The sequence below is a fragment of the Larus michahellis genome, chromosome 9 (assembly GCF_964199755.1).
Source record: "Larus michahellis chromosome 9, bLarMic1.1, whole genome shotgun sequence".
NCBI lineage: Eukaryota > Metazoa > Chordata > Aves > Charadriiformes > Laridae > Larus > Larus michahellis.
Window position 1 is genome coordinate 32,550,694 of NC_133904.1, and position 27,858 is coordinate 32,578,551.

The window sequence follows — 27,858 nt, forward strand, 5'->3', positions numbered from 1 at the left end:
CACTGCTTCAATTAAAAATTAAAAACCCTCTGTCTCCTCGAGGATTAACGAAAATGCCTGCCCAGTCATCTCTCTGTTGGGGCAATGAGGCAGCTCTGGCTTCCCTTTCTCATCGGCGCAGGGAGAGACTGAGTTGGGGGGATGCCTAGTGCCTCCTGCTTTTTATTTTGCTTTTTTAAAAATAAAATTAAAATATTTGGAGTAGCAATTACTTGATTCAAATACAGCACCAAGAGGAAAATCCCCCAAAGGAGGCAGCAGAGCTGCGGCAGCAGCTACGTAAGTGCTAAGAGCTATAGCAAAGGGGCCAATAAAGAGGATGAGGGGAAAATGAAGAGCCTGGAAATAAATTTTTTTAAGTCTTTGGGAGCTGCCACCTGCGCAACAGGCTGGAAAACAAAGGAGCTGCTCTGAGGAGTAAAACTACACAGTGGTGTAACTCCCGTGGGGCACCTGTGTCTTTTGGGGGGTCCAGGTTGGCACAGTAACATTGGCATGGATGCACTAAAATGCCCCGGGGTGTTTGGTTTTTGGGTGGGCTCCATCCCCGGTGCCTGGGGGTGCAGCCTGCCTGCTTGCTTCTAGGTGGAGTACGTCTTCACGGACAAAACCGGGACGCTGACCGAGAACAGCATGGAGTTCATTGAGTGCTGCATAGACGGGCACAAGTACAAAGACTGTATTTCGGAGGTGGATGGCTTCTCTCAGACCGACGGGCCTCTAAAATATTATGGCAAAGCAGAAAAGGTAAGAAATCTGCACTTTGACTTAGGGTTTGCGGGCAGCTCCTGGCTGGGTAAATACAGCAGAAGCTGGGGGGGAGGGGTGTGGGGTTTTTTGGTTTAAAATATGTGTATGCAAGAATCACAACCAAGCACTGGGAGGTGGGCTTGGTGCTCAGCATGAAGCTAGTAATTATTAATTAACTCTCTCACTCCTGCCTAGAGCCGCGAGGAGCTGTTCCTGCGAGCCCTCTGCCTGTGCCACACTGTCCAGATCAAGGAGGCAGACCAGGTGGATGGGCTGATAGGACATCCAGGACACAAATACACCTATATCTCCTCTTCCCCAGACGAAATTGCTTTGGTGAAAGGCGCAGAAAAGTAAGACTGTTGAAGATGTTGGGGTTTTAATTCCCTCTCTCCGGTGGGAGGGAGGTGAGGGTTATCTGGAGGCGATAGACCCCTTTCCTTGGCCAAGACTGCAGCTCCCTCTGGGAAGCACGTCGTGATACCAACGCTGGGGACCTGCAGAGCTGGGTTTAAATGAGTTCTCTGTAAAAGGGATGCTCTGCAAAATGTCTTCCCTGAGCAGCTTCTTGGGAATGATAGGGTGTGGGTTATTTTTATCAAACCCACATTTGAATCTTGCCAAGGGTGTTCAAGGCCAGGCTGGATGGGGCTTTGAGCAACCTCATCCAGTGGGAGGTGTCCCTGCCCAGGGCAGGGGGTTGGAACTAGATGATCTTTAAGATCCCCTCCAACCTCCCCATTCTATGATTCTGTGCTATTGCCAGCCCCTGGGTTTTAGACGGAGGCTGTTGCAGCTCTGTATATTTGCACACAGCTTGTAAATCTGCCGGGGACCGTGGCAGAGAGGCTCTGGGCATCTGTGCACTGTGGTCCTGAGCTCTCCAGGTCACGGGAGCGGTGCCAAAACATCATAGCAGGCTCTGTGTGGAGCCAGCAAACATCCAGCCGAGCTTTTTAGCTGGGGCTCGCTAACTTCTTTGCTCTCCTCTGCAGTACGGGAGGTGAAACGAGAAAGTTGTTAATGTATAATATGTGCCAATGGGTTTTTTCAATGTTGTTCTGTCCTTTTGTTTATTGACAGGTATGGTTTCACTTTTCTAGGACTTGAAAACGATTTCATGAAAATACGAAACCAAAAGAATGAAACGGAAATGTAAGTGCGGCAGGGGGCTGCCAAGGACCGGGGCTGCTGGTACCGCACCGCCTCCCACCCGGCTTCAGCGGGTTTGGTCAACCTGGCCAACCTGGCAAGGTCCAAGCCACTCCACCAGGGCTGTCAGACCGTGCTGACCTACCCCAAAACTCCTGTCCTTCTTACAAAGTGCAGCACAGCAAGGTGCAGGCTGGAAGGCTTGCTTGCAAACATCTGCTGGAGGTTTTAGTGATGTCTAAATTCAGGTCCCTTAAGCGCCTGCAGTCCCTTGCGTGTATCCTTCATCCGTGCCTGGCTGTGCAGGTGGCTCTCGGGATTTGTGGGCTGACTCTTGACCCTTAGGGACAGTGGCTGAGCCTCCCAGCAGCACACTAAGCCTCAACTGCATGATGTGAATCGCACAACTGCATTGTGGATGCCCCATCCCTGGAGGTATCCAAGGCCAGGCTGGATGGGGCTTTGAGCAACCTGGTTTAGTGGGAGGTGTCCCTGCCCAGGGCAGGAGGGTGGAAGAAGATGATCTTTAAGGTTCCTTTCACCCTAAACCATTCTATGGTCCTATATGGCTCCCTTCCCCGTAACTTTTTTCCCTTCCTGAGCTAAAAATTAGATTTTACCCTGTGCTCACATCTCGGGGGACATCTGAGAATCACTGACCTAATCCCAGCACTCCCCAAGAACTTGCTTTCGCAAGTGTCACTTCTGTACTCCCCTGATGGGGAAACTTCTTATTTCAATGCTGGAGCGGACGTCGCTGCCTGCGGAGCTGCTGCCGGCCCAGGGGCTCCGTGGGCAGTGAGGGATGGAGCCCAGCGGCAGGAGATCACCCAAAACTTTGCTGCCTGGCGGGTGCTCTCAGGCCTGCACCTACACCCTCATGCTCAAAGCAGCACTGGAGTTTTGTCTTCTTTTACCCTGTCTTTTTGTGCAGTAGAAAGTACACTGCCCACTGGGTGCTGCCACTTGTAGGGTGTATTGATTTCTGCAAGTCGTCGTTAGTGATTTTCTGTCTTAGAGTTATTTTTCTTTTACTGAGTCTAAGTGTCTTTATTTTTTTTAATTTCTTTTAAGGTACCAGCTTCTCCATGTGTTGAACTTTGATCCTGTCCGTCGCCGTATGAGCGTCATTGTGAGAACCACCACGGGTACAGTTAAAATGCATTTCTGGACTTCCATACATGTGTGCACACCTGCACAAATATAAAACACATCCTCTTTATTCCTGTAACCCGAAGAGGCTAAGCTGTTGCGTTTTCTAAGCTGGTCTAATTAAATTATGTTCTGGTTCTGGTTGGGATAGAGTTAATTTTCTCCCTAGCAGCTGTTGGGGACCAGCAGCAGATAAGGGGAGGGGACAGGGATGGGGACAGTGACCCAGGGAGAGCTCCCTGCTTGCCTTGCTCCAGGTGGGAGGTGCAAGTACAAGGAGGGGGGAGATGTGAGACCTTCCCCTGAGCAGGATGGGTTTTCATGGGGACATCATGCAAAAATTCAGAGATCGCCATCCTTCCCAAATGGCAGTCTCGTAAGGTATGGGATACCGGTTTTACCCTCCCTGAGAAGGTTGCCAAGGCTTTTAAATAGGAAAAAATAGACTGCTTTGGCCCGCCTGTGGCAGAAAGCTTGCTCGGAGGCAGGTAGCAACACCCGATATCCCAGATCGGGGTCAAACAAGGTTTTGCAGAGATTATTGTGAAGCCGCTTTTGGTAGGCAGCTGGGCTTCTAGCAGTTCCTTCTCTAGTCCTGCCATATTTCCTCCCTCGGCACCATTTGCTGGCTGTTGAGCCTGTTAAGTCTTTCTCCAGTTTGTGAATGCTATAAACTATTTATAATTTGCTTTTAGGGAAGTTGCTTCTCTTCTGTAAAGGAGCAGACTCCTCTATTTTTCCAAGGGTGCAGCAAGAAGAGATCCAACAAACGAAAGTCCACGTGGACCGCAACGCGATGGTGAGCACGCGGCTGGAATTTGGCTGGCTCCTGGGGTCAGGAAAGCCTGATTCCAAAAATAGGGATGTGGCCTTGCTCTGGAGGGAAGTGTTGAAAATCTGAGTGTCGCTTCACATTGTTTGGAAGCCAGGCTTCTTTCCTTTTCTGTTTCTTTGGCTTCCACCTTTGTTGGACTTTTGATATACTTTATATGGCCTCCATCGCAGTTGTGTCAGAGCATCTCCCAAGCAGGTTAAAAATAGAAATAACAATGGCAGGCTGTTTTCTCCGGTGGGAGAAGTACCTGGTCCCAGTCATGGGGACGTGCTGGATGCACGCTCTTGGCTCTGCTCCTCCTCTTAGTTTCTCTTGCCATATTATGTGCACGTAATAAGCATAACCACGGCTACTCTGATGGGAAGAAATTACTGTATAAACACAGAGAAATGGGGCTTTTTGACTTGAGCCAACAGATTGTCATTGCTGTCAGGGTCAGCAAGCACTGATGGTAGAGAAAAGCACTAACCCTAAAGTGGGCAGCTGCAGAAAATCTGCTTTTTTTTTTTTAAGCACCTGTCCACTTTATTTTCTCTCCCTCTCCCTACCAGGATGGCTACCGAACGCTCTGCGTGGCCTTCAAAGAGCTAACTCAAAAGGAGTACGACAAAATTGACAGGCAACTTAACGAGGCGAAGATGGCTCTGCAGGACAGGGAGGAAAAGATGGCGAAGGTTTTTGAAGACACAGAAGCAGACATGCACTTGATAGGGGCTACAGCCGTAGAAGACAGGTAAAGAGGTGACCACAACCTCTGCGTCACTGTGGCTTCTCCTTGATGTTGCGTGGCGGTGGCGCTTGAGCGGCCAGGCAGATGCTGCGAGTGTCCAGGGCAATTAATTACTCGGTGGCACAACCCGTTCCACGCTGCCCTAGTTGCTAAAATTGGTTGCTGTAGTAGGAATTAGGATTTCTTAATGAAACTACAGTGTTTCGTGCGCTTCTAGAAAGTGAATTAAGCACGCAGTGTTAATTTGCACATCAAAACAAATTCAGTTTCACAGGCGGTTATAGTAACTGCATGTGTAAATTGAACTCTTATTCTTGACTCTCTTAGGTCTCACAGTATAAAGCAGTGATTTTTTTATGATTTTTTTTTGTCTGCGCATAAAAATTTGGGATTGCTGACTTCTAATCCTTACTCCTGTGGCAGTGGTCTCTCTCCAGCATGGGGAAAATCAATTAATTTCTCTCGGGCTGGTATTTCCTACCTGCAAAATAAGGATATTTATGGATTAACTGTGGGCTAGCCTGAGGAATGCTGTTTTTCCTTCTGCTCGTAGGCTGCAGGAGCAGTCGGCAGAGACGATTGAAGCCCTGCACGCTGCCGGCATGAAAGTTTGGGTGCTGACGGGCGACAAGATGGAAACAGCCAAATCCACCTGCTACGCCTGCAGGCTCTTCCAGACCAGCACCGAGTTGCTGGAGCTGACGGCCAAAACAGTGGGTGAGAGCGAAAGAAAGGAGGATCGGCTCCATGAGCTGCTGATGGAGTACCATAAAAGACTCATTCAGGATGTTCCCAAAAACCGGGGAGGCCTGAAGAGGTAAGTGAGCCAGAGGAGCCAGCCCGCGGATGCTTCGCGGGTGCAAAGTTGATAGAGGCATAAATAGGACCATGTTGTGGCCCTGGGGACTGGCTACTTGCGGGCACCGGTGCTGGCTCGTTTGCTTTTCTCGTCATCTCTAGTATTAGTTGGTTTTGAACTTAATTACACTGTTCCCTTAGCGAAGGGCGCATGTTAAATCCAAGCTTTTTAAGATTGCTAAGCCTTCCCCTAAAAGGGATGGGAAGAAGATTAATACAAAAGCAATTTCTTTTCCACTAAGATGATAGGAGTGGCTAGATCGAGTTCTTCAATGCTGATTTTTTTATTTCAAACCTGTTCCTCGTTACGTTGCAGGAGCTGGATGCTGAGTCAAGAATATGGCCTGATTATAGACGGCTCCACGCTGTCGCTGATACTCAACCCTTCTCAGGATTCCAGTTCTAGTAATTACAAAAACATATTTCTACAAATCTGCTTGAAGTGCACTGCAGTCCTCTGCTGCCGCATGGCTCCTTTGCAGAAAGCACAGGTATTTAATCTACTTTTTAACCACCTGGAGCACATCATTAGGTGATGTGATGCACTTTTAATCCATTGGCTGGGATTTGACCTGATAGTCTTCATCAGCTGGGGCTTCTCCAGGCTGTGTGCAAGCCTTATCTGAGCTTCAGAGTGTGATGGAAACACACCAACCTTTCAAATCTTATAGAATCATAGAATGGTTCGGGTTGGAAGGGACCTTAAAGACCATCCAGTGCCACCCCCTGCCCTGGGCAGGGACACCTCCCACCAGACCAGGTTGCTCCAAGCCCCGTCCAGCCTGTCCTTGAACCCCTCCAGGGATGGGGCAGCCACAGCTTCTCTGGGCAACCTGGGCCAGGGGCTCACTGCCCTCACAGCAAAGAATTTCTTCCTCAGATCTCATCTAAATTGCCCCTCTTCCAGTTTAAAACTGTCCCCCCTCGTCTTTATGGCTCTCCCCTCCCAGATCAGGAGTCCCTTCCCAGCTTTCCTGGAGCCCCTTTAGGGACTGGAAGGGGCTGTAAAGTCTCCCCGGAGCCTTCTCTTCTCCAGGCTGCACCCCCACAGCTCTCTCAGCCTGTCCTCACAGCAGAGGGGCTCCAGCCCTCCCAGCATCTCTGTGGTCTCCTCTGGCCCCGCTCCAACAGGTCCATGTCCTTCTTGTGCTGAGGACTCCAGAGCTGGATGCAGTACTCTGGTGAGACCCCACCTGGAGCAGAGGGGTAGAATTCTCCACCTTGCCCTGCTGGCCATACTTCTTTCGATGCAGCCCAGGACACTGTTGGCTTTCTGGGCTGTGAGCACACATTGCTGGCTCATGTTGAGCTTCTCATCCATCAACACCCCCAAGTCCTTCTCCTCAGGGCTGTTCTCCATCCATTCTTCACCCACATTGCCATGACCCAGGTGCAGGACCTTGCACTTTTCCTAGTTGAACTTCATGAGGTTTGCATGGGCCCACCTCTCCAGCCTGTCCGGGTCCCTCTGGATGGCATCCCTTCCCTCCAGTGTGTCGACCACGCCACAAAGCTTGGTGTCATCGGCAAACTTGCTGAGGGTGCGCTCGACCCCAATCTTGAATGTAAAACCTTTGTTTAAATCTGCTCACAGGAAGCCACAAGCCCAAGCCAATTAGAAATAAACAAAAAAAAACCCTGTTTGTCCTTTTTTTTTTCCTTTCCAAATTTGTCAGGTGGAGCCCGTGCCTTCCCCAGCCCAGCTGATGGTACCCCAGCCCGAGCAGTGGGGTGTTTCTGCCCCTCTTCCAGGGAGGGTCTCCTGCCCCCGAAACGCCCCAGAGGTCCTAGCGATGGGAGATGGGCCTCTGCCAGAAGGGAAGGGCGGGATGATGCTGCCCTGGATTTGTTTTCAAATACTGTCCTTCAGCCCTGTGCAGCTGGGTCTTGGCTTTTGCTCTCGTTGGTGACTGCGAAGGAAATAACAAGGGGTTTTATTAATCTGAGCTCTACAGGCGTTATTTTGCTGCTGTAGAAGCCCAGGAACTCTTGCAAGTGGGGCAGTGGGGAGGTCTCTGGAGGCTTTAAAACTGAATTTTTTGTTTCTTATCCTTTTTTTTTTTTTAAAATCTCGTAGATTGTGCGCATGGTGAAGAACACAAAAGGGAGCCCGATAACTCTCTCCATAGGGGATGGCGCAAATGACGTTAGTATGATTTTGGAAGCACACGTTGGAATTGGTAAGGCCCCAGTAACACCCATCTTCACCTCAGACCCGTCTGCCCTCGCTGGGGCTCGCTGTTGAGGCACAGTCAGTATTTCTGATGGCCCATGGCTAAACTGATCCCACTGAAAATCATGGAAAATCTGCTGTTGCTTTCTCTGGAGCCAGGGTTTGACTCTGGATAAGTGCTTGAGATCCTCATATATTGCTCACCTTTGATAGCACTGCTGTCTTTATCAGTGATAAACTTCAGGTGGTGCTCAAAAACTCTGTGGCCAAATTCAAGGTGGTAAAAATTGGCTGCTGGTCAGGAAAAAAAAGGGCACAAGTAGCAAAATGATGGGTGGATGACTGGCAGTTGTTGCAAAGGCAGTGCAATGAAAATATTGGACTTTATTAGGGCTAAGTGGTCACAGCTGCTGGTAACGCTGGGGACCCACATGTGTTTCCTGAGGGCTGATGCTCGGTTGTGTTGTCTGCCCTGTCTGTGTGACTGACATCAGGCTAGAAGCCATCCTCCTTTCTGCAGTTTGGTGTCGGAGATATGGGAAATACTGGGGATTTTTGTAATACCACTAAAGGAGAGGAAGGGCAGTCTCTTTCTTTGGGGCTGTTGGAAATGCCGCAGTGCCCTCTAATGAATGGAGTCCTGGAGCACTTCGTTTGGATGCGGTTTTTGAGTAGACAAAACTGTCTTTCTCAAGCTCTGCTCCGCAGGGATGTCTCGGGAGGCTGAGCGTCCCCAGTGAAATAACTGGGAGATATGGGCAAGTCTGCAGGGAAACCAATTCCTTGTCTGTTATCGGGTTTGCTCACATACTCTTCCCCACACTCCCTTACATAGGAACTCAGACAGCAACCTAAATACAGCTTAAAAAAATTCCAGAGACAGCTCTGAGTGTTGTGGAGCCAGAACCACACTGAGTCCTGTGGCACATTAGTGTTTTGCTCTCCTGGGGCACTTGAGAGGGAAATATGGCCTTTGTCATGGCTTGAGACACCACGAGATGTGAACAAACCCAGTGGGTAGCATCGGTCCAGATTCCGGTCCCTTAGGGATTAACCCCCTTCCCTAGCATCGGTCCAATTTCCAGTCCCATAGGGATGAACCCTTTCCCTAGCATCAGTCCCATTCCGGTCCCATAGGGGTTAACCCCTCACTACGCTTCTGTCCCTAGGTATAAAAGGCAAAGAAGGACGGCAGGCTTCCAGAAACAGCGACTATGCTGTGCCAAAGTTTAAACATCTAAGAAAATTGCTACTAGCACATGGGCATTTATATTATGTGAGAATAGCACACCTTGTACAGTATTTCTTCTATAAGGTAAGGATGCGTGTGCAGCTTATTTCTTTCTTTATACTCTGGGTTTCTTTGACAATAGCAAAAAATAGTAAATGGGGAAAAAAAAAAGTCTATGATATTTTGCAACTCCGTTTTCCTTCCCTAGATCAGGCTGTGTCTCTGCCACGTGCCTGTCAATTGAAAACAGTACTTGCAGGGCAACGTCAGCATGACTTTTCTTCCAGTGCCTTCTGCAGATATTAATTGGATTAGTTCTGTTCTTAGTAGAAAACAGTGCCCTAACTCATCTGATAGTGTAATATCAGACACCAATGTCTGATAACGGGGAAAAATTATTTGGATTTAGATAGAGAAGTCACGCGCTTCCCTGCTAATTGTTTGTCTTTCGTTTCCCTAGAACCTTTGCTTCATTTTACCGCAGTTTTTATACCAGTTCTTCTGTGGATTCTCACAGCAGGTAACTTCCAGTAACGTGTCTATAAAGCTGGGATAAAAAAGGAAGAGGCACAATGAGGCTTCCGAGCAGAGACTTGGCCTTTGGTGTCCTGTCCCTTCCTCACCTCCCTTCAGAGGACAGTTGGAACTGACCTCGTTGCTCACTATCTGTCTGGAGTATAATATTTTTTGGACCCATAACTGAAAAGAAAGAACTCTGCTTGCTTTTCTTTCCCATCCACCACCCAGGCACACAGATGGACCCCCTCCTAAAACAACAGGAGAGGGGTTTTAGCTGGTTTATCAGCACCTGATTTTTACCCTTTCTCCTTCTCTTGAGAGGAAAAGTTCTCAAAGGCTTCTTGATCTTTTCTCCTCTGCTGTATTTCCCTGCTTTAAAGGTGTCTCTTAAAAGGAAGAACAGTGTGTTCTTTTTTGACAACCTTTAAAAAAAGCTGCGTGAGGAGTGTCATCAGAGCCTTGCTTAGTCCCTGTGAGTGGCAGAAGGACAGATCTGTGTGGTGGGTGGGCTCATGAGCTTGGAGACAAGAGCTTTGGCTTTTGTGTCACCTTATTGTGTCTATTTGGGCTCAAAAGTAATGGTGAGGAAGAGTAAATGGTAGGAGAGAATTCTCTGTGAACCACTTTTTTTTTTAAAAAAAAAAAAGCCACTGCCATAGTTCCTGTAAAACATCTAGTCTTTAGAGAGCCACAGGAGACATCAAGTATATTAATAGAAACCGCAGCACAAGAGCAGCTACAGAAAAGCTGTGATAAGGGCTGTTCAAGCACGTTTTTCTGGAGAACAAGCTGGAGATGAGACCAGCCAGTTACCAGCCATCCCGGCAGGGGGTGTGGGGTCCCTGCAGGTGCCTTGTCCCCCCCAGCATCACACGGAGCATCACCCCTATCAAACAAAACTGTCCTGTATGCCTGTGACAAAGGGATGGATCTGTAGTGTCTGTACGGAGGCAAGGGCTGGAAATTCTAATTGCTTTGCGGGGAGACTTTTAATGCAGGATTTCTGTCTCATTTTACCCCTTTTTCCTTTCTTTTTTAAGCCTCTGTACGACGCTGCTTATCTTACCATGTACAACATCTGCTTCACGTCGCTCCCCATCCTGGCGTACAGCCTCCTGGAGCAGCACATCACCATCGACACGCTGACGGCCGATCCTCAGCTCTACATGTGAGTACCAGTGGCCTGGGCACCACTTGGTTATCCATGGTTTAAGTCCTGTTGGTGCAGGGGGATAAGCGGGTGGTCCCTGTCCCGTGTCGGTGATGGGGTCACCATGAAAAGGCTGTTTCTGTTCCTCCTGGCTCTGCTGCTGCTGCCTTAGAGAGAAGCAGCCTCCTGTTTACTGCCTATTTCTACTTATTTATGCTCTATAACAGTGTCTGGTCTAGCAAATGGCACTTGCTGGGTCTATATTAAAAAAAAAAAACAACAAACAAATACACTGTAGGTGGAATTCTTCATCTGTAAGAAAAATCAAGCTGCGCCTGTGGCTGGACCGTTGGTTCCCGTTAGCTTTGAGCCAGGCGCATGATAGAGTATGTGATGGGTGGAGGGGAAATACAGCTTTTGGGAGAAAGAAAGATCCATTCCTTTCCAGAAAGACAAATGTTCCTGAAGCCCAGAGCAGACAGGTAGTTTCTCAGCTGGTCTAAATGGGTATCATCCCCCAGGCTTCCCCTCCATGGGCCCAGTCCCCACATCGGGGACCTCTGCTCTTCGATCCCCGTGCTGAGAGTTTTTTGTCCCGTTGCCCAGGGAAAGGATAGTTTGAGGAGACTGTCTCTCCTGGTGCTTTCTCTCCTTCCTTGGCTGCAACAGGGCAAGGCTCCAACCTCCCACAGAAACCGAGATGCTCCCCATCTTCCCCCCACCACCTTTACAGCCCTTTAGCAAGGACTAAGGAAGATGCTTTTTTTGGGGAAGCCCCTCTTCATCCATTGCTGTTGCTGATTCCTGTGCCTGGCAGTAAGCTCAGCACTGAGCTCAGCCCTGGGGAGAAGACACCAGGTCTGGCCAGTGCTCTTACAAGCCCTGTCATTGTTGTATGATGCTCCTCAGCCATGGAGGAGCCACGTGTGGCAAAGCTGTGCTTGAGCCAAGAGGGGACAGCACAGGGAATTAGCAGATACCTAAAGATATTACATGAAAGTTGCTTTAGGTATGGGAAAATCAATAGGATGCCACAAGGGCTGTAAGGGCGAGGAAGGAGGTATTGGGTGCTTCTGAAATAATCGCTCAGATCCATGATGGATTAGAATCATAGAATGCACTGGGTTGGAAGGGACCTCTAAAGGTCATCTAGTCCAACCCCCCTGCAGTCAGCAGGGACATCTTCAACTAGATCAGGTTGCTCAGAGCCTCATCAAGCCTGGCCTTGAATGTCTCCAAGGATGGGGCCACCTCTCTGGGCAGCGTGTTCCAGCATCTCACCACCCTCAGTGTAAAGAACTTCCTCCTAATGTCTCATCTAAACCCACCCTGCTCTAGTTTAGAACCATTGCCCCTCATCCTATCGCTACATGCCCTTGCCAACAGCCCCTCCCCAGCTTCCCTGTAGGTCCCCTTTAGGGACTGGAAGGAGCTCTAAGGTCTCCCCGGAGCCTTCTCTTCTCCAGGCTGAACCCCCCCAACTCTCTCAGCCTGTCCTCACAGCAGAGGGGCTCCAGCCCTCGGATCATCTTCATGGCCTCCTCTGGCCCTCCTCCAACAGGTCCATGTCCTTCTGTGTCCTTAGACCCCTGTGTTCCTCCACGCGCGTGGCAAAATGCCGCTGCACGTATTTTTAAATAAATTGGTAATTGAATATGTTGTGGCGTGGCCCGCTGACAGGCAGCCCCCGTGCATTTGGCTGGCGGGCTGTCTGATCTCTGGGGTCCGGCCATTGAGGGAAAACAGATGAGTTGTGCGTGCGGAGAGCGTCGGTTTGAATATTCATGACGGCGCGTGTGCTGCTGAATGCAGAAGGGCTGCTGCGCCTCTGCTGTACGGCGTGCAGAGTTGCTGCAGTGCAGATGCCTTGGCTCAGGCGCTGTAAAAAGCCTGTTTATGATGAAATGCTAATGCAAGCCGGAGCTCACTGTGGGTTAGCTGGGTGTATTTTCCCTCCTTGCAACAAAAAACCCACGTACAGTCTGGTTTGTCCATGCTCATGCCTTACTCATACCCACATTGCGGTGTGTTAGAGCGTCACCAGTGCATCTTCGTGCACAGGATTCGGTAGGTTTTAGAAGCTGCAGTTATAGGAGCCCAGCACCACATTGGTTTGCAAGATACATCTCGCTGAAAATGAGAAAGGAAGAGGGGGATTTTTGGTTTTGCCATAAACATGCTTTTTTTCCCCCATCAATCTCCGTATTTTCAATAAAGTAATCTGAAAAGATAATGATGCAGGAAACTTTTTTTTTTTAACTCCCTGATGGCCTCTCTCCTCTCCCCGGGCTCTGTGTGCGGTTGCTGCAGACCTCTGCCAATAGAGCCTCCGTTCCCTGCTGCTGCCCCCAAGCCACATCTCAGCCTATATTCAGCCCAGCCCCTGTCTTAAAAACACCCACCATACGATTCAGGAGATTATTTTCAGCCTGTGCAGAAAAACACTGCTTCCAGGAATGGGGCTTTGCAGAGCTTTGCTCAAAGAGGGAGTTTGTGCATTCAACAAGAAGAGGGAAAACATGGATCGCTGCATCCCGTATGGCTCTTCTTTAGTTAGCATTGCCCTGCTTTCAAAATGCAGCAATTAATGTCAGATACCACGGGGTGGTGCAAGGGCTGCGGGAGAGGCTCGGGACAGTGCTATAGCTCTTTGCTTTAGGCTGGCTTGGGTTTTAATCCAAGCTACCTAGAGGAGAAGGACAAAACAAGAGGAATATGCTGAGCCTCTCAGGATTTCTCATGACAAGCAGCTGCGTATGGTACATGTTCATGTCCTGTACGCTGGCATGTATTTATGTGTTTTACCTCCTTTGTCCCCAAACCCGCCGATCACCCGCCATCCGAAACGTGACGGTGATGCTCTCCTTACTCTGTCTCTTGGCAGGAAGGTTTCCGATAATGCGATGCTGCAGTGGCGGCCGTTCCTTTACTGGACCTTCCTGGGCGCCTTTGAAGGACTCGTCTTTTTCTTTGGGGTTTATTTTCTTTTTCAAAATTCATCGTTGGAAGATAACGGAAAGGTAACGCCACCGAAAAAAGAAAAAAGAAAAAGATGAGTGTGCATTTTGTGTGCTGCCTCTTTTATACGCCTGGCAGTGAATTGCTACACGCTTAATCTGTGCGGTGCGTCTTGAGTCTTGTCCAACAGCCGAGCCTTGCTTATGGTGTGATTTCTGCAGCAAATGCTTGAAATGAAACCTTTGCCAAATTGCCATGGAAACGGGGCAGAGCCAGTTACACTCACTAGGTAAAATAACTAGTCTTACACACAGCTTTGTTCCAACCCGGGGAGCTTTGCGCAGCGCTCTTCTGCGTGGTCCCAGGGCAGGAGCGGTGTCCGTCCTTCCCACCACCCTGCCCCGTGAGGTTTGTCTCAATTATCCCACCTCAATAAGATGCCACTTGTCGGTGCGGATGTGGTACGGGGTGGGATTTCAGCTGCCCCCCTGCCTTTGCCGTGGGGGTTTGCTGGGGTTTGGCTGGCGGTTGGAAGGCAGCGTGAGTTAGCACCGCTGTCAGGAGGAGCAGGCTGGTCTTCTCCCTGCTCTCTGCCTCCTCCTGCCGCTTGCTGTCGGGACAAGCTCCTGCATGGCCATGGGAGCCAGGTGTGGGAGCTGCTCCGGCTTAACTTGCACAGAAACTGGGGGCGGGGGGGGAAGAAATTAATATTTTTCCTTTTTTTTTTTTTCCTTTTTGGTGGTTAACTGAATGCAGAGCAAAGCATTAGCGCAGTGCGGCTGCCACGTGTCGGGGCCTGGGCTGTCTCAGGACCCTTTCCCTGAGGGAATACAAAGTATGTTATCAGATCTCATTTGATGGAAAACTTCTTTACACCATCACTTGTGACCCTTGAAAATACCTTTAGGTTTTTCTAGTGGCTAACCCTTGGAGAAAAGCTAATGAAATGTATGTATGTATATGCAGATGTTGCATCCATGCCAGCATTTCTGGTCCCAGCTATAAGTAGACAAGCCCCTATAGCGTAGATTCAGTGCCTCTCTGTATTTCTGGCCATTCTGGTTGTATTTGAATAAAACACGAAGCACCATTATGTTCTGCAAATGCCTTGAGAGGTCAAGCCTGTGTGCCAGTAAAATAAAATCTGTGGTTATGTCCTGTTTTGTAAACACTTATGCCTGTAAGAACTGCTATCAGCAATTGTTCATAATATCCATGTATGGTTGATTGACTCCTTTTTTCGCTCCTATTGACTTTAATTTTTTTTGTGCTTTTTTAAAACTTTTACATTTCATTTTCTGTTTTAATGTATGCATTCAGATCTTGACAGCCTTTGGTAAGCATCCCTCCCATTCATTGCCATCGTTTGGATTTATATACAGTATCTGCTTTTTTTTTTATTTTTGTCGTGCGTAGTCCCTAGTATCCGCAAACCAAACCAGATGGAAAAAAAAATACCCATTGGTGCATTCTGCAAATGGGGCTAAACCGAGACGATGAGCAGAGGTGTTGCGAGAAGGCAGAAACTGAGTAAATTGCCAAGAAATCATGAAATACAGGCGGATGACTTGTATCCTCGATCGACATTGCTGTTAGTAGGAGGTTGTAGCTGTCACCGTCCCAGCTCTGGGTGGCCCATCCGTGGTGGCCCTGCATGGCACAGGGTAGCGTAGCGCCCGGCGCCTCTCCCAGCATCCGTCCCCCATAGAAGTCGCTCCGTCCCCTCCTTCCCCTCTCATCCCTGCTTGCACCCCTGTCCTCATGGTCCTTTCTGTGCCTCGCCAAGGAGACGGACCCAGGCGCAGGTGGCAATGTAACTTATTTTTCAGGTTTTTGGGAACTGGACCTTTGGGACGATAGTTTTCACCGTGCTGGTGTTCACCGTCACTCTGAAGGTTAGTCACTTATTTTTAGAGTCATTTTATTTTTGCAGTCGTTTTCCAATCGTGCAGTAGATGTGTTTCTAGGTCAAGTTTCTAGGAACATGTTTCCCACCACACTTGAATCCTTTCTTCTTCCGTAGAGGCAGAACTTGCTTATTGACTGCTGTCCTTTGTGTAGTCTGTGGTCTCTATTGCTGGGCTCTGCTGGTCTATAAGTGTTTATGTTTGGGTTCAATTATTTTCCTTTTTTTTCTGCCCTCTTTTGAGAACTCCGGTTGGTTAGGGCTGAATTTTTCCCACGCTTTCACCCCTTGGCGTTGAGTTCCAGCAAGAGGAGAGGCGCAATAGAAAACCTGTGTTTGTCCGCCTTTTTTCAGGCACCACTAAGTACCGGGGGGATCACAAAAGCACATCTACCAAATAAATAGTAGCAAATCTCCTTTGTTTCACGGAGCTTTCCAGAACAAACAGTTTGCATAAGACCTTACAAAAGGTCTTTTATGTTTGGTTCAGGACAGCAGGTGGTGGCAGGAGGCAATTACAGTCCCCAGAGCCTTTAGATGTTTCTTTCCTGTAGCATCAGAGGTTGCATTAAATTTATTCTATTAAAAAGTGTCACTTACAATTAGGAACTCTCTGTTTTCCCTGTTGACGATTGTGTCGATCTGTAGATATTGAAAATATTTTCCCTGGCGCACGTATGCAGGGGAGGGAGCTGGTTGGAGAATTTTGACCTTAATGTGACAGTTGTCAGAAAGTTCATATAAACACAACCAAATACCCTCTGTGTCTAACGCCTGTTCCGTCTCTCTCTGTTCACACAGCTGGCGTTGGATACCCGATTCTGGACCTGGATGAACCACTTTGTGATTTGGGGCTCCCTTGCCTTCTATGTGTTTTTCTCATTCTTTTGGGGAGGAGTCATTTGGTAAGTATCTCTTCTTCTTCCTGTGGTGCTTTCCAAGGGGGATGCCCTGTGCTGGCTTTGTCGGGGGTGACATGTCTCCAGTGTCCCCTCTTTTGGGCTATTACGGATTTTTTGGGGGGCTATTTTTGGGCTATTTATGAATGGCAGGGTGTGCGCAACTGTACTCCTTTCCCTACCGGGGAGGCAAGGGATAATATCTCCATCCAACACCTACTAAAAGCCAGTGCTGGAAGAGGGGCTGTTGCATAGTGAGATGTGTTCAAGGAGGTCTGTCAGCCTATTAAAGAGAGAACGTAAAACAAAATATTTCAGGATCTGTTCGTGCACGTGGATGGGAAAGAAAGTTAAAATTGATGGTGGAAAGAAAGCCGGTGATACAGAAGGAAAAGATGAGGCAGGTGCAGAGCAAGGAGATCCAGCACTCTGGGGCAGCTTAAGGGGGAGAAATAAGCAGGAAAAAGCACAGATCCTGCTGCTGAAATCTTGGATCCGAGAAGGAAAAGGAATTCTCATCGGTTTAAGCCTCAAATCCTGATCGTGTTCAATGTCTTGCAAAAGCAATAGCACCTCACAAACATCATTAGTTTTCTGTTCCCCCTGCTGGAGTAGATGTTTGTGTTGACTTTCACATCAGACAGCATCTCCCGTTTTACACCTTGTCTTTCCCGTGGGCTAGTGCTGCGGGTTGTTGGCTAGATCCTTGACCCAGCAGCCTGCTAATAAAGATGTGGAACTAATTCAGATATTTAAATTGGGGGTCACAGGCTTTGTTTAACTCTTCAGTGTTCCTAACCAACAGATTCCGATCCGCGATCTAGCCAGATCTCTGTGCTGAAATGTGGGAGTTTCCTACTGGTGTGTTTAACTTGTGCAGCTCAGTATTTTTGAGTTAACGCTAAGCAGCAACTGCTTTGGGATCCTCGTCACAAGTTATTTATGAGGCATTTTTCACAAGCATCTGTCAGTTCCCCTCCATCATCAAGGGAAGGAGGAAGAGGCAAAGAACCTATTGGGACTGAGGGTCTCTGTATTTCCACCATCAAAAGCAAACCAGAAGCTGTAGCAAAGTCCAAAGTTGAAATAAAATGATCTGGTTTTTGACAAGGTAAATAATTTGCCTTTCAGTGATAGTAGCAAAATTGGTGATAGTATCAAAATTCAAACCCCTCCCCACCCTGAGATGAAACCGATGTGGAAGACGCAAAATGCATCGTGTAAGGAGGCAGGACAGTCCTCCAGAACCGGCGCAGGAGATGCACTGGGAGAAGGATGGACAGGGTGTTTCTGTGCAGGCTGTATCCATCTCCAGCTGAAAGGGAGGCGTTACTGCTAATAATTCGATCTGAATCTGCCTTTGATCCTGACCTTCTTGGGAAATTTGTGTTAACCAGAATTTGTTTGTATCCTTTCTTTTTCAGGCCTTTCTTGAAGCAGCAAAGAATGTATTTTGTATTTGCCCATATGCTGACTTCTGTTTCCACGTGGCTGGCAATAATTCTCCTGATCTTTATCAGCCTTTTCCCAGAAATTCTTCTAATAGTTTTAAAAAGTATAAAAGAGAGAAATCATCAGGTAAGGGACAAGATGATGTATTTTTAATATTTTTAGGAAGACCTCTCTTACTCTTAAGCACCAGATGAACCTGTAACAGTACCGTGTACCACTCGCGTCTCAAGGAAGGCTTTTTAGAGTTTCATCTTGTTCTTTCACATGCCAGAAATGTCAAGAAGCTCCTCTAAAAATACTGCCTAGATCTGTAGTGAGGAGGGACTCATCCCATGCCTTTTCCTTAGTTGCCTTCACTGGATGGAAACCATAAAGTCTGTTATAAAAGTAGAGTAACCCTTTTACAACCTGAGCAGCTCATCAAACCCACCATATTGCCTCCTGAAAAAAAGCTACTTAATTTTATGCCAAAGAACACACCCATGATGTTCCCCTTGGGTATGTCCTCAGGTGCCAGTGCTGGGGCAACTAGGGTCAGGTCTTGTCATGTTTGCCCACCCTCCCTTAATAACAGGGCTCGTACCGTGGTGTTACCCAGCAGTGTCCAGCTCTCCTTGAAAGCCGTCTGGTTTGTCAACAGCTTTCCTCTGCTGCTGGGGAGGGGGGCTCACTTTAGACGTGTAAAACACAGAATCATAGAATAGTTTGGGTTGGAAGGGACCTTGGAGACCATCCAGTCCCACCCCTGTCCTGGGCAGGGACACCTCCCACCAGACCAGGTTGCTCCAAGCCCCGTCCAGCCTGGCCTTGAACCCCTCCAGGGATGGGGCAGCCACAGCTTCTCTGGGCAACCTGGGCCAGGGGCTCACCACCCTCACAGCAAAGAATTTCTTCCTCAGATCTCATCTAAATCGCCCCTCTTACAGTTTAAAACTGTCCCCCCTCGTCTTTATGGCTGCCCTCCCAGATCAGGAGTCCCTTCCCAGCTTTCCTGGAGCCCCTTTAGGGACTGGAAGGGGCTGTAAAGTCTCCCCGGAGCCTTCTCTTCTCCAGGCTGAACACCCCCAACTCTCTCAGCCTGTCCTCACAGCAGAGGGGCTCCAGCCCTCACAGCATCTCTGTGGTCTCCTCTGGCCCCGCTCCAACAGCTCTGTGTCCTTCTGCTGTTGGTGCCCCAGAGCTGGAGGCAGCACTGCAGGGGGGTCTCCCCAGAGCGGAGAAGAGGGGCAGAATCCCCCCGCCCTCCCCTTGCTGCTTCCGCTGCTGGGGATGCAGCCCAGGGTGCGGTTGGCTTTCTGGGCAGTGAGCACACGTCGCCGGCTCATGTTGAGCTCCTAATCCACCAGCACCCCTAAGTCGTCCTCCTCAGGGCTGCTTTCCATCCACCTCCTCAAAGTTTTCTTCCTCGCTCCTGCAGATGGTGAATGCCAGCACTGCTGGGCTCAGGACTTGCTCTGTGCTGAGACCCCTCCTGCCCCTTGCTCTCTGCTTGCCTGGAGGTGCCGAGCATCCCTGCAGCAGCATCCCCGCGCCTCCTCTTTCCCCCACAGCAGAGGCACACGTTGCCCACCAGCCCTGGCCTCTTGCCATCAGGTTTGCATGGCCTTAGGCAATGGTAGGGCACAGCAAAGGGACACAGGGCCAGCACTGCCAGTGTGGGGACACCAGCGTGGCTTCCAGCTGGATGGCTGGAGCCAGCCATCACTACACCCCATGGCACGGCTCTGCAGGGATTGGCCAGGGCAGAGGTGGCTTCTGCCTGGCCAGCTGTGCCCTAGACCAGCAGCGTGGTACTGGCAGACCAGTGCCCAGCTGGTCTGACCCTGTCCCAGCAGACCATGAGCTGAGCTTTCAAATGCTGAGGTTCAAAACAGGCTTCTCTCCTTGAAGCTTTTGTATCCCGTGAGGTTTCAGTGCACTTCCCCCACCTGGGATAACTTATTATCTTTGATCCTTATCTAAAAATGATGATTATCTCCATTAAAAAAAAAAAATTCCAATGAAGTAGTAAAGGTTTTCCTCCCTGTAACATCTGAAGTATAAGTTTGACACAGTATCAGTGGAGTAAAACACGTATCTGCAAGACAAAAAACCCCCCAAAACAACAAACCGTTCAAGATGAAAGCAATAGAGATGGTAAAAGAAATGCGGTTGAATTCTTTAAGGCTCCATGTAATATCTTACAATTAAGTATGAGTTAATGGTTTCTAGCTTGATGCCCCTGTTGAATAGGTTGGGAGCGAGTTGCTCTCGGCTGTGGAGGTAGGACAGTTCGAGGACAGTGACCTGGAAGGGTGACCTGGGGGTTTCTGAGCCCCAGCTCAACTCACCTGAGAGGTGACCCATTTTTGCCTTCAGCTGATGGCCAGAACATCCATTCCCCTATGCAATACTTGCTTTCAAAAGCACTTTATATGCATTAAAAGAGGCTCTTGCGAAATAAATCATTTAGCAAAGCAAAGTTAAGTGACAACTAGAAAAGTCTCTTCAGATGTGCATATCAAACTGAACGCGGGCTGAGCCATATTTAAATGTACATTTTGAGTAAGAGCTTCATTAAACGCCTGAAGCAGATACCAGCTCCAGATGTCTGTGTCAGACACCATACTCAGGCACCTCATTTTTGAAGGCGTCCAAGACCAAGTAGATGATTTCAACTCAAGACCCTTTTTGAGAATCCTGACCTTAATACTGGCGAAAACCATCCGTTTCCCAAGGGGAGCATTAAGTGAAAAACATGATTAGGGCAGTTATTTAGGTGCCTGAACCCCCCAACTTGATGGCTGAGGGTCCCTCCAAGGGCAGGATGGACTGAGGCCAGGTCTGTGGGCCCTCGACCTCAATGGGACTGGGTTTCACCCTGAGTTCCCTATAACGCAACGCATTGGCTCTGCTCAGTCTTTATTCAGTTTTCTGTGTGGAAATATTTTGGGTTTTTTTTCTTTTTTTCTTTTTCTTTTTTTTAACTGCAAGGCGCATTTGTGTTTTCCTTGGTTTCTGCCTTTCTCTCTCTTGTACTGCAATTTTCTGTCTTTTGTGCTGTTGTGAACTAGGTAACGAAGCGCCTTCCTTCCTCAGGAACATCCACTATCTTCATGCTTTCTCAAACTTCCAGCAATCACAGCTTTTCTTGGAGTGAATAAGGTGATTTCCTTTCCGAGTCACTCTATGTTGCTTGCTCTACTGCTTTTTTTCCTACTAACGCCTAACTCCTGAAAACCCTTGGTTAGATTTGCTTACCTAGCAAAACCCTGCTTTCCCCCTGCCCTTTTGCTTTAATTTATATCTTTTGCTTAAATGTTTTGTCTGTCTCTTCCCCTTGGGTCTCCTGCTGCCCCTCAGGTGGGCGAGCCGGTCCTGCTGGGGATGTCCCAGTGAGGTGGACACCAGGATGTTGGTTCTGCTCTCCATCCCTGCCGTAGTTTTGCGGTAGTGGACTGTCATGGTTTTGGCCAGGACATGGACTTAGACACAAACTTCTCTAAAGCGGACTCGAGTTTGATCGTCCTCTGGATGACTTGGCAAACAGTTCAGGCTTGTTTGGTCTAGGAGGAGCTCCCCATGTGCCCGTCTTGCCCAGTCCATCCCAATTAGCGTTGGTCTTTGTACAAGCAAATAAGCCGCGGCCCCCAGCCCTCACAACAAGGGCTGGTCTTGGACTCGCTGACCATGGGGATGGTGGGGAAGTGAAAAGTGCCTCGGAAACAAGTCTCCGGTGTTTGATTTCACTGCAGCTGTCCCATCTGACTTGCCGTTTTCAAAATGTGGGTTGTGAGGAGGCAGAGGATGGTTTCCTCCTCCCTCAAAAGCGGTTCCTGCGCACCCGCCCTGCCTCTGGTGCTGCAAAAACCCAGCCAGTGTTCGCCACCGTGGGATTTAGGGAGCGTGTTATTGCTACGTCCCTTATGATATGATTTAGCCCTAAAACGGGGGGTGGGTGTGTGTGTGTCTTCTGTTGCCCCACCGTTAGGCAGGGGCGAGTGTCGCGTGTGCTATAAGTGTTTTTGCCTCGCCGTTGCAGAGCAGCAGGAAGGTGCCTGATTCATTGTCGGCCAGACCTTCTGTCAAACCACTTCTTTTAAGAACGTTCTCAGATGAGTCTAATGTGTTGTAACAGGTACCCTGTCCGAAGGAGTTGGGATGGTTTTAAAAGGAATCGATTAACCAAATCAATTATAAACTGTGGTTCTTATAACCCTCTTGACTGATGGTGTGGGGCACCTGTCCTTGTGGAATGGAGATGCAATGCTTGGGATGCATTTTAATGTGGGGACGTTGTCCTGTCCGCAACCGCTTCAGAATCCTGTATGCGTACAGATCCTCTTTTAAACTGAAATATTTTGCAATATGTAAACAAATCTTTCAATATAACTGATATTTTAGTCTAATATTAACAGACAATTGAGTCTGAGAATACAGTCAGCGAATTGTGCTAACAGTGGTTATAAAAGCTAACACTGAGATATTCACAGTGAAGTATTCAAATCTCAGCTATTAAAATGATTCCAGTATTGCATCTGAATTGGACCAGAATCCCTTTTTCTGGGGTGCATGCGGTTCTGTCAGAAATAAGTACACATTAATTCATCTGCATAGACTGAAACTAAACGTGTGTACTCATCTGTGTGCGTCAGTGTAGGGTACGGCGGGCATGTCTCCGTGTCTGTATGTGTATACACACACAGAGAACATCCTCCTACAAGTTTACCTGATTTTAAACACTGTAGTAAGCTGATAGAATAATAATAATAATAATAATAATTTAAAAAGTGCCTAATTGAATTCACAATTTCACTTCTAGGGAGACGTTACATAGCTCTGCGGTGTCGGCTGCAAACGTGAAACTGCAAATTCTCTGCAAACTTCTCCTGCTTTTTTTTTCCCTTACCTCCTTCCAAAGAAATGAGATTATTCGGAGTGGCGGGTCCCAGAGCCAGGCTTGCCGGAGCTTGGAATGTATCTAGCATAAATCCGGGATTCTGCTGGCCCCGGCACTGCTGAGCGGCCGATCCTTCCCCGCCAACGTTAGGTGGTGCTCTCCACTGCCCGATACTGGGGCAGGAGGCGACCGGACTGGGGCTCAGTGGGAGCCGCGGGGGTCGGCGAGGCGGATGCCAGTTTTAGACCTTGCACAGCATTTTGCAGATTGTGCAAATGGATTTACCATCTCCTTGGTTGTGAATGAAATTCGGCACTTTTTATCACAGTCTAATCATTCTTCTATGAATTGGGTTTTTTTTCTAAATTTTTTTTTTCTAAAAATAACACAGAAAAAGGTTTGGGAATGTGATTTGGGAATGTAGCAGTTGCAAAACGTGTGTGTTTTCCTTCTGATTTTTGCAGACTGGCCCCTTTGACCTGCCCATGTTAGTCTCATACAAACGTATAGAGAATGGCTATGTGAAGACTGAAGATGCTGTTACTAATTTGGCAGAAAGATGTCCTCTCAGGATACTTTAAAGTGCTCCGTACAAACACTGCGTGTTGTCACGCTGTCAGAAAAAAAAAAACACAACATGGGTTTAACCTAACAGTTCTCTTTAATATTACCAAGTACAGCAAGCAGCCGTGCTGATAAAGCAGTAGCCAGGGCACTGGCCCCATGGTACCCCTTTGCCTTTGGGCTTTGTGGCTTCCCCACCCCTCCAAAAAAAAAAAAAAAAAAATTTCTGCCAAATTCTATGTCTTTGGAGGCTGAGAAAGCATTTTTAAGAATTCCTCGTGAAACAGCATGAATTGAAGTGCAAGAGAGCGATGCCAGCCCCATTTCACACGGTGGGGGGGGGGGGTCTTCCTCTGCCTGCGGCGGATCTGTCCGAGAGCAGCTGAGAGCTGCTGAAATCTCTTACTCCGCCTGACCAAAGAAGTAGCATGGACTTTAAACCTCGTAACAGCCCTCTCCAGCTTCCCGAAGGCGCTGGGGGGAGCGCTGGATGCAGCCCCGTGAGCATCTCGCCCGCTGCTGGGGCTGCGACCGACCCCTCAGCAGGGGGCTGCCCCCCTCCCAGCTGTGGGTTGCTGGATGCACGTGGAAAGAAGTACTTGAAAACTGGGGAGAAATCTTCACCGGTGGTGTAGAGCGTTCAGTCGCACGTCCCTCCTCTGGGTATGGCTGGAAGCGGTGGTACCCGCGGTGCTGGGAAGCGCCTGAGCATCCTCCTGCCGCCCGTTTGCTGATGGGTTTGTTGCTGGTGGAGGGGGAAGAAAAAGCAGTTCTCCCTCGTGTTTTGGCTGTTCGTGATGGAAGGAAACTCAGAAGCTGGGCTGTGCCAGACACTTTGAGCCATTTTGCCCGGGTTGTGCTTACGTTACTGCGCCCTGCAGTTGCTTCAATGCTTTAAAGCCCTGAGTGACAGCGCAGTCCTTGGGTGATCCCGGGGACGCGGGCTGTGCCTGTGGACCTGCAGGCATGTAAAACTGCATCTGGAGTTATTTGCACTACGAAAAAAGAAGCCAGTTTGAAAAAACAACGAGGAAGACGCGAACCTGATTTTTGTTTTACACTTCATTTAGGTTTTAAAATTGGCATGTGCTTTTTAAATCTACCTGTACCGTGGTCGCGGGAGCTTTTCTCTTTAGGCAGTGCGCAGCAGAGGTGAGATACCTGCCTCTTGGTTTTATTTGATGTGATTTTTTTTTATTCTCTGATACTTCATATGTGGGAAAAGCAGTGCTTTTTTTCTTTTTTTTGTTAAGTCGTAAGCAGTGACGGAGCTCCCTGTGTGCCACCGCCGTTCGGTGTGATGGTCCCCCCCTGGAGCGGCGCGGCGCGGGGCGAGCGATGGCAAGGAGCGCTGGGGTCTCATTCCAGCAAAGGAGCTCTACGCTGCCGACGGGTTTGGCTCCTGTTCCCTCAGGCTGTGCATTGCGAAGAAACAACAATGTGGGATTAGATGGAACATTCCCTTTGTCAAATTTTGCTGAGCTATTAATTTTCGGAAGAATCTTTCCTTTCTCACCGGTCGCTACCCCTGAGGTCCATCTTCGATGCTGGTGGGAGCAGGTTGCGGATCAGCTGCAGGTGTGCATCGTTAGGACTTTGCTAATGGGCCTTATCCAAGCAGGGAACGGGGTGTGCACAGTCCCTATGGCCGGTGGCTGCTTTTCTGTCACCCAGCATGGGAGGGGATGTATGGACATATAGACAGGACCACTGTATTATACACGCTGCGCTGGCCTCAAGTCATGAGGCGTTTGTTAGCGCCGCAGCCGCGGCTCAACTCCTTGCTGCATGCGGGTACAGAGCTGCACTTCCAGCATGTGTCCCACGGGCAAAGCTTTTTTGTTTTTTCTTCTTCCCTGTTTTTTTTTCTTCCCTTTTCCGAGCTCATTTCAAGGACCTGGAATTCAACTTGTGGACCTTGTCCCGTTCTCGACTTTTCTTGCTAAAATGTGGTGCCTACGGATCACATAATGCAATGAAGATGATGAAGATAACGCTCTATATGCCAAATCTAACCTTTTTCCTTAAATACACAGTTGCTGACTTGGGTTTACACAACCTTTAAAATGCGGGCGCTGAGATGCCTCATTCCTGTGATTCCAAACCATTCCAAGCCCGGATGGTCCCACGCCTGACTCCTTGCTCCTCCAGTTGGTTTGCATCCTCCTACTCTACTCCTAAGGTCAAAAGTCTGTTCCTGGGAAATCCGGCTGGAGGTTTTGCCGTCGGGGCTTAGCGGGAGCAGAGCGAAGCTTGCCATGTGTGTGCAGTGTGTGAACTGTCCCAAAAAAGCCACTCAAAGGGGCCCATTCCTGCAGCCCGTTTTAAGACGGAGCCTTCCAAGAACCAAATCAATCCTTCTCTTCCCCCTTTCCAAGCATCCTGTCTGAGGATGGAGCAAGCCATCGCCATAGCTGCATCTCCAAACCCAAGGCGCTGACAGGCGGGTGGGAATTAACGTGAAATGTTTCAAAAAGTAGTTATTTAGGGGGAAAATACAGGTTTTCTTGGGCTTGGATCTTCAGCTGGTGCACTGGGGTGATGCTGGGGCTGCCCTGGACCAGCAGAAGAGCTGGTGCTCATCATCCATCAGTGGCAGAAGTGCTGTGGGTGACTTGGGAAATCGGGGGACCCCTTTTGGGGGCTTAGAGAAGGGAAGAAAAAGCGGTGACAGTAACTCCAAGGTGTCGCCCGTCAGGCTGGGGAAGTGGCAGTAACGCGACAGTGATGCAGTGATTGTTGTCCGTGTACCGCGCTGTTACAGCGCTCCGTAGGGAGCGAAAAGGTCAGTACAGGCTCATCGGTGGAAAAACTTGAAGGAAAAAAGGCTGGGGTTTTGGTTTGGGGGTTTTTTTAGTCTGTTGGGGTTTTTTTGGTTTTTGTTTTTGTTTTTTTTTTGTAATAATTCGTTGAAGTTTAATCACTGGCTAGTGACACTGAAAGATAAGGAAAGTAATTAAGATTTCCTCTAAAACTGTTACGTGATAACAGAGGAACTTGGTGTAGTCATAGCTACTTCTCAAAAACTAATCCGGATTGTCATGAGAATATTATAAATTACTTGGAATCGCATAAAAGCTTAAAATTGAATTTGTATACACACAAATTGAAAAACTTACCTAATACTGCACCACTTATCCAGTTTCCCAGCTATGGAATATTTTTGGAAACCATGTAGTATATATAAAGTGTAAACTATATACAGGTGATGAGAAGATACATTTTTCAGCTTCTTGCAAAAAAAAAATAAAAATAAAAGGACTGCAACCTTACATTTTTTTCACTTAAATGCAATTTTATACGTTTATGTTGCTTTATATAAAGGAAATTGAATGTGAATGTTGCCTTTTATGAATGCAACTTGCTCTTTTTTCATTACCGAGACTTTTGTTTGAAGTAATCAATAAACTTTGGTATGTTGTTCTGATTAATATATATTCGTTGTCTCTCTTGTCTCCTGGGATGCTCCTAGGCCAGTCGTTTATAACGTGGGGTTTTCTATGGCAGTACAAGGGGGACCGTTGATACTTTTGCTGGGGGTAGATGTTGCCAGCACGACCGTACTCAGTTCTCTGAGGTGAAGCAGGATTTGCCAAAGAAAACACTGGTTGCTTCTTTAATATATTTACTTTTCCATCAAGGTATTAGCAATTTTGCTGGTAAGAGCTGCCGTACATAGCTGGTTTATGTGCTCTAAACCCATTTCCCTCAAAAATAACGCCAAATTAATTGATCTAACTTTGTAGAAGAGTTGAACTCAGCACTTTAGCTGCCATTTAGGAGCCGGGTAAAAAATAATGTGGGTCGATTTGCCCAGCTTCCGTGTGTATGTGGGGAATTTTTTGTAGTGCTGTGCGTTGGCTCTGGGTGTCATGGCTCCCTGTAATAAGAATTTTTTAGTTCAAGGACTAGAAGTGCACAAATGAGGATTATTCTGTGGTTTGTAAAGTGCCTGGAGCGGGTGGAGATATTTGCATTGATGAAATTCCAACAGCGCAACAAAACTGTTAAAGCAGGACTCGGAGAGTTTGTATAATGCACAAGAAAAACATATAGATTTATTTTTCTTTAGATTTTTTTTTTTTTAAGGACATGGGTCTGATTCAAGCCGAAATGTTTGTAATGAAAAACCAACAGTTTGAAAAACTCTTGTTTTGGCTGCTTCGGTTTCTCCAGCTCCCATGAGCCGCCGGAGGACAGATGGCTGGTCTATTTAAAACAAACTATAACCTTTAAGAAGCAGCTTCTACTGTTGGAAACCAGATATGCGCATTGAGAATCTTAATAGCCCGAGGGACCTACAGTGAAAACCACCTGAAGAGCTGGAGAGGGTTTTACTCTGGGCTGGCACCCCGCGATGAGGGGACAAAAGTGCTGACTGGAAGCGATGGGTGAGGGCTGCAGGTCACCAGGTATCGCAGAAGGCACCAAATTCCCATTCAAAATGCTGGTGTAACCCTCTGTATTAGGAAGGAGAGGCAATGTTGGTTTGTAAGTGGTTTTCTCACAGCGGCATGGGTGATGTCAAATCCCGGTCCTGATAAAATAGGGGTGTAGGTGTAACTGGCTTCAGTGGGGCTGGGATTTCTGCTGGGCTGTGGTGCCTCCTGGAGCAGCCTGGAAAGAGCCCGTGCTGGACAATACCCCGTG

At 48.3% G+C, this 27,858-nt stretch overlaps 1 protein-coding gene across 7 annotated transcripts in view; it reads left to right on the forward strand.

Annotated features, from left to right (window-relative positions):
• ATP11C (ATPase phospholipid transporting 11C (ATP11C blood group)) overlaps positions 1-26,643 on the forward strand; it is a 60,730-nt gene extending 34,087 nt beyond the window's left edge. For 2 of the 7 annotated variants that reach the window (XR_012589200.1, XR_012589201.1), the window contains exons 13-31: positions 586-747; positions 946-1,103; positions 1,834-1,905; positions 2,977-3,050; positions 3,750-3,853; positions 4,441-4,622; positions 5,173-5,436; positions 5,794-5,968; positions 7,555-7,657; positions 8,820-8,965; positions 9,342-9,401; positions 10,441-10,568; positions 13,435-13,570; positions 15,338-15,403; positions 16,216-16,319; positions 17,738-17,891; positions 20,819-20,909; positions 21,787-21,882; positions 23,109-26,643. Coding sequence is in view for 5 of the 7 variants with exons in the window: in XM_074601980.1 (XP_074458081.1) it covers positions 586-747; positions 946-1,103; positions 1,834-1,905; positions 2,977-3,050; positions 3,750-3,853; positions 4,441-4,622; positions 5,173-5,436; positions 5,794-5,968; positions 7,555-7,657; positions 8,820-8,965; positions 9,342-9,401; positions 10,441-10,568; positions 13,435-13,570; positions 15,338-15,403; positions 16,216-16,319; positions 17,738-17,891; positions 23,109-23,225 (2,205 nt within the window). In the remaining 2 variants the exon portion in view is untranslated. Of the gene's footprint in view, positions 1-585; positions 748-945; positions 1,104-1,833; positions 1,906-2,976; positions 3,051-3,749; positions 3,854-4,440; positions 4,623-5,172; positions 5,437-5,793; positions 5,969-7,554; positions 7,658-8,819; positions 8,966-9,341; positions 9,402-10,440; positions 10,569-13,434; positions 13,571-15,337; positions 15,404-16,215; positions 16,320-17,737; positions 17,892-20,818; positions 20,910-21,786; positions 21,883-22,566 lie in introns of all 7 variants that reach the window. The other 5 variants (XM_074601980.1, XM_074601985.1, XM_074601981.1 and 2 more) reach the window with 4 other exon arrangements.
• Positions 26,644-27,858: the final 1,215 nt, after the last annotated feature.